Raw genomic sequence first — 10,480 nt, forward strand, 5'->3', positions numbered from 1 at the left:
ACTTGAGACCACATGCCCCACCCCACTTCAAATGGAATTCCATTAAATTACCATATGCGGTAAATTGTGTGCATGTACTGAAAGTCAACATTAATTCCAGTTGTGTTGTCACCTCTAGAGTGGTTCCACTGACTTTCCCAACAGACATGAATGGAGTACAATCAACCCTATATGAAATGTGTAGAATGTTCCAAATGGCAGTGTGTCGACAGCAGATCGGCGATGCCTGCTGTGGATGAATCACATTTGATGCAAAGTGACGCTCGGCCCTGTTAATGTCTTCTCTTAAAAACCCTATATGTCTCAGGGAGTTTACAGCGGTATAAAATGGTGGCGGTAATATATTGCTTTTCTGTAAAAACAGCGGTGTATGGAATCCGATACCGGCTCAGCCTCAGGAAAACAGTTTACAATTTAGTTTACCGGAGACCTTACGTGGAAAGTTCATTATTAACTTGGATAAAAAAAAAAAAAAAAAAAGAAATGGACGAACCGGTCGGGAACTCACAAAAGGATTGTACGGCTTTTAGGGCTGCTAAACCTGCGCAAATTACATAAAAACACATAAAAAAAGCATCTGTCTAATTAACAAAGCACCCACAAGTGCTGCAATGCAAATAGCGTCTCAGTGCACCGATGCTATTTGAGCATATTCAAATGAGGTACTGTTCATACATTTGCCGCAAAATTGGCGCCTTTCTATGCAAATGAGCCTCGTTGCAAAAACCGTCCAATTCACAAACAGCGGCTCTCATAGCCACACGCAGCTCAAGTGAAATTATTACCATCTGCAGAGAGCTGCTGCAACTGAAGCCTCTTTATAAGGGGTGTCACACGCAGACTTTTGAGTGATCTGTAAATAATGTTTTGACATTATTATTCTAATTATTATAACTGTCAGGGCCAGCGCTTCCTATAAGCGACATAGGCGGCTGCTTAGGGCGCCATCCTGAGGGCGGCGCGGAGAGGGAGTGATTGGGGCGCAATTTGTCCCCCTGTCTCCTCCTCCTTGCGTAATGGAGAGGGAGACAGGGTTATTAGCACAATCGGACACTAAGACGATGGGTTTTTTTTTTTTTTGCACCTGTCGCTCGTCCAAATTGCACCAAATTTGATACTGCACATCCCTGGGTCACCAGCAATACATCCGCCAAGTGTGAAGTACATCGGATGAACGGTTGTCGAGATAATTGAAGGACATACATACATGCATACATACATACATACATGCATACATACATACATGCATACATACATACATACATACATACATACATACAGGGATTCCTTGCTTTATACTGTAGTTAAATACATATATATATATATTATGATTAATCTCATTGTCATCTACAGTTCTATCATAAGGGTCTATTTTCAATCATACTGGATTAAATTTACATTTCCCTGGCATAGTCTATGTCGTGAAAGCCATTCTGGAATTTTTTTATTCCATTACTGTAGTGCAGGGATAGGGGTTCTACCTGCTGCTTGTTAAACCAACCAACTAGCAACAGGTATGCAGCCACTCTGATCCTGGGTCCACCAATCACCTAGATCCAGGTGTGGCTGGTCAAACCACACCGTCCCCACGCCACAATTACGATTTGAATAACAAAACCAGGGGGGGATATTACAGGTTTTAAATAGAAGACTGTATTTCAGTACTTCATTTTTAAACACTGCAAGCACCTCAAGGACCTGGTAATTACCCTGATGAGAGTGTACGGGAGGGAGTGACGAGCTCCATCTGGTCAACCCGCGATTCATAATTGTATTCTCCGGCAAATCGATTGACGCTGCGATTTAGGAGACGACCCAGATGCAGAGTAGGTGGATTCATAGATAAAATAAAGCGTGGAATGAATGAACGAAATGAATGAAAACTATTTTAAAAAATGAAATAAAAAAGGTAAGTAAAAGCTGGGCTCCTTACATTTGATTGAAAGAAAGAAAGGGCAGAGTGAGGCGGCGGAGAAGGTGAAGCGTCTTGCGGTGAAAACGAGAAAAGAAGGAATAAAAGATCAAGAGCAACAATGGTAGAAACACGGAATGAAACATCAAACACGGGAGGGCAAATAAAAGAGAGAGAAGGAGAAGTGAGAGGAATAAAAACAAGAAAACGCGACGGCAACAATGGCGGAGAGAAAGATCAAATGATAGAGAGAGGGAGAGAAGGGGAGAGATGGAGAGCACGACAAGGTGAGTGGGTGAGGTGGAGATCAAAAGTGAATCCCTGAACTCCAGGCGGAACATGGGGGGTGGATTTTGGGGATGAATGTGAAATAAGTTTTTCCTGTACGGATGTAATCAAACACAGAAAGAGGAGGCACGAAGACGGAGGGAGGAGGAGAGAAGGAGGAGGAGGAGGAGGGGAGGGTGTTCAAAGGCTCCAAGGTCAACATCAGTATTCATGCATCGCAGCGTTTGGGTTGATCCAATCAAACACAGGGTGAGTGACAGCTCACGTCGCCATGACAACCTCGAACGCACGCACACGCACACGCACACACACACACACACATGCCGTCTCAAACCCCGAGGTGAAAAATAATAAACGCTGCTTCCCGAAAGTGTATTCAGAGCATGTTGGCAATGTTTCATTATGCCAGACAGACAGACACACAGACAGACGGATAGACGGATAGACGGATAGACAGATAGATAAATAGATAGATAGACAGCCAGCCAGACAGACAGACAGATGGCTAGATAGATAGATAGATAGAAAGATAGATAGACAGACAGACAGATTGGCTTGTCGCACCGGCAGTTCCCTGAGAAGACCAAATTTGTTCTGTGTGTTGTTTTGTTTCCACCCTGTTTGTTTACTTTACTTTACTCGTAACCTTGTAGAATTTCATATTTTTGTGTGAATTGTAGATACTGAGGTTAATTGTTTCGTGTTCATCTAGGTTAATTGTGAATTGCCAAATTTGTCTTGTGTGCTGTTCATCTTCAGGGCTGTTGCTTATTGCCAATTTCAGCGACCTACGACGCTGGTATGATGACATCAGAGGGTACTACCGGTGTAAAGCCAGTGTACCCCTAAAGGAACAATGCTCTACTTTATATTTTCCCCTCTTTACAGTTCTACTATATTTACATTTGTAGTTTAAAAATCTACAACACTACGGCACTATTAGTGGCACTACTTCTACAATCTAGCACTTGTACTCCTCACCTCGTGGAAGGTGACAGCGTACTTATTATAGAGCCTGAGCCTCCTGTTATGGATCCGTCTCTACCGGACAGAGATGTGGAAAAAGATGCAGGAGCCCCCGCGTGCAGGAATGTGGAAGGAACATATGAATGCAGATCCACACACGCTCTCACAGCGGCGTTCAGGGTTAACAATCACGACCTGGCTGACGTGAGATTACATCCATGAATTATTGTCTCTGTGGATTAGGGTTTGATGAGTTTCGCCAGGTGGGTTGTGAGCCGTGGTCATGTGCTACCGAGGGATCTGGCCTCTCGGATCCCCCCCCCCCCCCCCACAAAAAAAACAACAGCCCGCAAACCGAGCACCGGGGCCCAGGAAGCACATAGACACCGGGGCTGAATTGACGCCCCGGGGGGGGGTGGGCGGAGGTGGGGCGCTCGTACCGAGAGAAGGATGGTGACCCAGCATGAGGTCGCATCCTAATGGCTGCCGGGGGCCAAAAGGATTGTTGCGTTTATCTGCGGGGTTGAAAGAGCGCTGGGAACTCCTCCACAGGTGACAGCGCCCACGGCAGTCAGGTAGGGGCCCATTCTGATGTAATGTGACGTGCAGATTTAAACCAAGGGCTGAATGGTTGGTTGCACATGAAGATAAATAGCCTAACTTAACGTGTATAAAGTATAACTTTATACGTATTCACAATCAAACACAGAATAAAAATAATATTTATTACTCATTAGCTATTCAAGTAACTAATACAACTTGACACCTGAATTTCCCCCCAGGATTAATTGTTAAGTGTTACAAATTAATGTTCTTTTATATTTTCTTTTATTTTCTTATCTTATCTACATGGCTGCCAAAAGCATAGTTAACTGATAATAGCTGCATAATAAAGGATTTATTTGCCATAATAAGGCACTGTTCTCGATTTAGAAAAGGTATGCAAAAAGCATAATTAACTGATAATAAATGGTATTAACACTTAAATAGTAACACTTAATACCTATTAACACATAATAAAAGCAAGCAAAGAAGCAATGATAATACATGCATAGTTAAATGCTAATAAATGCTATAATTAACACTTACTGTATATAATCTCATAAATACACTTATATAGTCCCATTAACAGAATAATAACGTTAAAAAGCATATTATAAGGACTTATAAAACACTTATTACATGCATCTTAATATAAAGCATTACCAGATATACAGTATATACTTGATATATATATATATATATATATAGATAGATACTTTATTCACCCCCAAAGGAAATTGCAATGTCCCAGCAGCTCACACCAACACAAGAGGCAATAATAATAATAAAGCAAGCAAAAAAATAAAATGATAATATATGGAAATATTTGGAATATATAATGTAATGTAAACACACTTGACTCTACCCAATAAAAAACCTGCCAATATAAACTAAATGTAATGATAAACAACTCATATGAACTGAAATGAACAGGAAAAACAAAGACAATTAAAAAATAAAAAGATTAAAAAAATGATAGGATAAAAATAAAAGGTGATGGCCAAAAATAGAGGGACTGAATTCCCCCCCCCGAGGGTCAATAAAGTGTTTTCTTATCTAATCTCCAAATACCTTATCTCACCTCATTTTATAACTGTATCTTCAACAACCATTATCTCCATTTGTCTTGTGAGAGAAAATGCAAAATCCATTCATTTTCCACAGCCTGAGCAGCCATGTTAGTTTCGTAAACAAACCTCTTGAACAATTAGCAGGCTGAAAGCTGGAATCTGGCTCTTGGCCAGCCAGTGACAGACCGTGGCACCAATAGCGTTTTAGTTTGCTATTTCAGATGGAGATTACCTGAAATACTCTATCTCTGAATGCTCAGACATTCTGGTTCCCAAAAGCATCCTCTGCCTTAGTGTTAATAAATGGCTCCCGATGTAATCCTATTCATTTATTACTGGGGAAAAAAACAAAAAACGACCGTTGACTTAACTCATAGAAGTGCCTCGGCGGTAACACGGGGCAGTCTGGTTAAAGCTGAACCTCAAAACACACTATCTGTGCCACATGCGCAGAATTATGCTTCATTACTAAACGTAATACCGGTGGGCTGCCAAGTTTCCCTCACTAATACGTGCCACGCGGCAACGAGAGAGCTTTTTGGCCGACACCCGAGGCCCGATGACATAAAATAATCCTCTTTATGGGAAATTGATTCTTCCCAGCGAGACCGGTGAGGTCGCAGCACGCGGGGGACGTTTAAAACGCTGTTCAAAGCGTCTGCGTCACGTCCTGCGAGGGGCTACTCTTTTCTGCCTGGCGACGCTAATCCATCACTCCATTGATTTTACAGTAGCGATAAGTTTAATGAAAAGGGAAATCCAGTGACGCACGGGGGGAAGGTGCCGTACCTTAGGCTGCAGGTTCGGGTGGAGCAGGACGTAGCCGTTGGGGTCAATGGCAAAATAGTATCCGTTCGGCCCGATCTGAGGCAGGAGATATAATAATAACGATGACCAGCACGCTTCAGAACACACCAAGCGATGTAGAAGTAAAAAAATAAAATAAACATAATCGAATCGCGTCGTCCACTACCTTCACTGTGTAGGTTTTTTTCAGAGCCCGGGCGGGGTTCGACTCACCGTGAAGCGAGGCATGAGCTTCTTGATGTCCTTCAGCGACACGTCGATCCCCATCACCCCGAGAATCAGCTGGTTCTGGTACTGAAACGGCACAGACAAGGGTGGAGGAGAGCGGTTTCAAACACGGCCGCGCGGACATGCGCCCCCCTTCCGGTGACCTCATCGTGAGACGCGTCCCCGCTCCGCGCCCCCTACCTCTCCCTTCTTGTCGTCTTTGGTTTTGGTCTTGTTGAAGACCGGCAGCGTTCCCGTGATGACCAGCCCCAATTCCTGAGCAGGGTGAGGAGACAACAACGTTTTTCGTTCCGATACGTCTTTCACGGGGGGGGGGGGAGTAATTCGAGTGGTTTATAGGTGGTTTATGTCACACCAGGGCGTCGAGGTAGACGTTGGTCCACTGGACCTGCTTGGCCTGCTGGTCCGCCAGAACCATGGGTCTTCCCAGGACGTCCAGGTACTCCTGAATGACACGCGCACGCCGTCAGGATGAACCGTCGCGCGCGCAATTGAAATGTCCTTTTCAATTTCATAACAATAAAACGTCAAATCACAACAACGTCACCTGCGTGTTTATCCTGATGGCGCCGATGGACGGTATCTCGTAGAAGTAACCTGGACAAGGGGAGAAAGGGGAGAATTGGGGAGTGCTGTCCGGAGCCGGTTGTAAACACGGATCCGGCGTGTCGAAAAGGGTGAACAAACCAGGGCCACGTGCATTTTTCACAACCGTATTGTGTCCGTGTTGCCGTGCCGCCGTACCTTTGTTGGCGCAGGCCATCCACTGGATGGGCCCTTTGTCATAGTTGTGTTGGCCCACGGAGAAGGTGAAGATTCTCACCTGGAATGCGATGATGATGAGTATTAAACCGGATTCATAGCGTGTGGATACAAACAGGACCCCCTTGTTAAACCAAGCCCTGTGATGTTGTGCAAAACAAAAAAAGGCACCAAAAATTGCTAGAATAAATAAAAATAGATACAAAAATAATAATAAAAAGAGATAGAAAACGTTTCTTATTACTGATTTGTATATCTCATGCGTTTGGTGGCAAAAATGTGAAAATGCAATAACATGCAAATGAAGTGGTGCATTTTCAAGGGAAAACAAACTATGTTTTTTTAAACCTTTATCAACAGTCAGAGCTGGCCCTGAAGAGATGCAGCTTTACTTCAATAGACGCTTTATTTACTACACACCACACACGGTATATTAGCATTGTACCATGGAAATTGATTTTGAGTTCTCTTTTAACTTTGAATCTGAAGGATTTGTGCTTACACAGTGCGAAAAACATGTTTAATTATTCTGTGTGTGTACAGTACACACACACACGCATGCACGCACGCACGCACGCACGCACACACACACACACACACACACACACACACACACACACACACACACACACACACACACACCTCATCTGCTTTCCATCTGTGCAAACTCTTAGGTAAAAAGGATATGCGGACGGAAGTTGAAACCCAAAGGGAGATCCAAAAAGCTGAGTCTAATAAAAAGCACAATGGGGTGTGCATCTAGCCAGATAAAAGCAAACAATTCACACCACTGTTACACACCCAGTGGGTGTGTGCACGTGTGTGTGTGTGTGTGTGTGTGTGTGTGTGTGTGTGTGTGTGTGTGTGTGTGTGTGTGTGTGTGTGTGTGTGTGCGTGTGTGTGTGCATGTGCGTGTGTGAGCCACATACTTTCTTGTCAGCGTTGTATTTCTCCAGGATGGCCTGGGCTCGCTCCTCTCCTCCATCAGTAAACAGCATGATAATCTTGTTGCAGTTTGCTCTGCTTACATTGGTCTAGTCGAAAGCAAACAGCTTTTATCACTCGAGTGTTTAAAGACTTTATCTAACCACACCGAACACGATGACACGTTGATGTTAAAAAAAAAAATAACCTGACTGGAATTCCGAAACCGAGCCTGAAGCGATGCAAACTAACGTGGACCCACATTACTAATGTATGCTATAGATAGATAGATTTGGTTATTTCTGTATATGGCTATATCGGCTATTTTTGTATATTCTACTATTTTACTATTTTTCTAGCATTTTAATGCTATTTTTCTGAACTGCGATGCACCAAGCCTTACCACGACAAATGCATTGTGTATGAAAATAAACAATGCCGAATAAACAGTTTGTAGTTCTGATTCCGATTTATTTATGCATGAAATAATTCATTCCTTCATTCATAAACTCATGCATTGTTCCACAGTGGAACAGGAAAAGCACTAATGCGGTTTACCAGCAGGTGGCAGTGTTGGACCGTTTCTTACTGGATTAAATGTGAACCTTTCCCAGGTATTTCGCTCCTTTAATTTAATGCTTGGGCATGAGATTTGACACAAAAGCTCACAAAACCGACATCGGCGCCGCCGGAAGAGACGTGATCTCACCACCGAGAGCTGTTCAAACGCAAACTCGAACCCTTTGGTGTAGTTGGTGATCCCCTTGGCCGTGATGTTCTGGACGGCGTCCTTCAGCAGCTTCTTGTTTCTCACGTTGGCCTGGACCAGATGGTCGAAGCACGCCGTCTTCTTCACCCTGGTGTTGAACTGGGAAGAACACGAAAACTACAAATTATTCACACCTCTCCAATCAGCGTTTGTGTGCGTGCGCATACAAATTTATTTCGCGGGCAAAGAAAGACACAGACACAAAGGCACGCGCGCACACACACACACAGACACACACGGACACACACACACACACACACAGACGCACGCACACACACACACGCACACACACACACACACACACACACAGACACACAGACACACACACACAGATAAATACGATTAAACATTCACTCCGAAAGAGCTACACACACACACATACTCTCTCTCTCTCTCACACACATACACACACTCACTCTCTCGCTCCCTCTCTCACACACGCACACACGCACATACACACACACACAGATAAATATGATTAAACATTCACTCCAAAAGAGCTACACACACACACACACACACACACACACACACACACACACTCACACACACTCTCTCTCTCTCTCTCTCTCTCTCTCTCACACACACACACACACACACACACACACACACACACACACACACACACACACACACAAACTCTCTCGCTCCCTCTCTCACACACACAGACACACAGACACACACACACACACACACACACACACACACACACACACACACACGCACACACACAAACCTGGCCTTGGCTATTATCAGCCAACGGTAAACAGACACATTCATCAAGTCCCACTAATTGCTCTACATCCTAGGAGCTCAATGATCTGGTACCCATGGAAACAGGATTCCGCCACAAAAGAACAGGTTTTAGGCAGCAACACAATCTAATAAGAGGTGAAACACCCATGCCACCCCATCCCACAACACATAAACACACACACACACACACACACACACACACACACACACACAAAGAAACATCATCCAACAATACACGATCCAGCCCCACCCCATCACCACCGTCAACACCGTCACCACCGTCACCACCATCACCACTGTCACCACCGTCACCACCACCAGCCGTTCCCCCATTCGCTACTGAGCTGGAATCCAAATCAACAGAAGTTTACGAACATTCACCATTTAAAGACCAGAGTGATTGTTTGGATCTGGTTTCAAAATAGACCAGATGTGCTCACCCCATGACAACAGAGACGCCATATTATCATTAGACATATGATTGACAAGAATAACTGACTGGAATGAACTCAAACTGACGAGAATGAAATAGAATAGATGAAAATAGGATTCATGAGATTCAAAATGTTTTCTTCGTCACATGCAGTTATACTGCGCAAGTACGGTGCCGTGAAATGATAAAGGGCAAACTCTGAAGGCTGATAAAATAACAATAATAAATCAATCAATCAATCAATCAATGAATACATTAAAACATCAAATATATAATATTAATACTAAGATATTAAGGGCTATTCATCTTTCTGTTTCATTGTTTATTTCCTTTGTTATTTTATCGGGCCGTATACAAATTTTTTATTATTTTTCTCTTGTTTTTAGGTTATACCTGTCGTTTATCATCACGTTAAGTGTATATTGGCAGCCTTTTTTAATCGGGACCAGTTAACTATTCGGTTTATTGCATATTTTCCAAATTGTTCCATATTGCCACTTTCTTTTTGTATACTTCTATTGTATTGCTTTAATATTATTTTGCCTATTGTTATCTATCTATCTATCTATCTATCTATCTGTCTGTCTGTCTGTCTGTCTGTCTGTCTGTCTGTCTGTCTTTCTGTCTGTCTGTCTCTCTGACAGGCAGACAGCCTGTCCTCCTATCCATCTATCCATCTATCCATCTATCTATCAATAACATATCCTGTGCATAGGATCACATTGCACATTCTTTGTATTCTGTATATATTCGACTATCCTTGTTTTGTGGGGTTTTTTGGGGGGCTTTTTGTGTATATTTGGCAAATTGTATTTATTTTTTAGTATTTTTTTATTGCATTTTATTGTGTTTTGTTTTATTGAATTGTGAATAATGTGTTTTCCTCAGACTGATTTTTGATATGCTAATCGTCTGTAGACACCATGACGTAATCACCATGACAAATTCCAAGTACATGTAAACGCACCTGGCGAAATAAAGTCATTGTGATTCTGATTCTATACACAAGAAAGCACAAATAT

At 43.0% G+C, this 10,480-nt stretch overlaps 1 protein-coding gene across 1 annotated transcript in view; it reads right to left on the minus strand.

Moving 5' to 3' along the window:
- Positions 1-10,480, minus strand: part of LOC307231961 (voltage-dependent calcium channel subunit alpha-2/delta-1) — a gene marked incomplete at both ends in the record, with an annotated part of 79,438 nt that overhangs the window by 16,805 nt on the left and 52,153 nt on the right. Inside the window, 9 exons of the mRNA XM_080002838.1 lie at positions 3,182-3,241; positions 5,569-5,643; positions 5,800-5,880; positions 5,995-6,069; positions 6,170-6,259; positions 6,362-6,411; positions 6,559-6,637; positions 7,506-7,610; positions 8,210-8,368. Of these exons, the coding sequence (XP_079858964.1) occupies positions 3,182-3,241; positions 5,569-5,643; positions 5,800-5,880; positions 5,995-6,069; positions 6,170-6,259; positions 6,362-6,411; positions 6,559-6,637; positions 7,506-7,610; positions 8,210-8,368 (774 nt within the window). The remainder of the gene's footprint in view (positions 1-3,181; positions 3,242-5,568; positions 5,644-5,799; positions 5,881-5,994; positions 6,070-6,169; positions 6,260-6,361; positions 6,412-6,558; positions 6,638-7,505; positions 7,611-8,209; positions 8,369-10,480) is intronic.

This window comes from Zeus faber (assembly GCF_960531495.2).
Source record: "Zeus faber genome assembly, chromosome: 6".
NCBI lineage: Eukaryota > Metazoa > Chordata > Actinopteri > Zeiformes > Zeidae > Zeus > Zeus faber.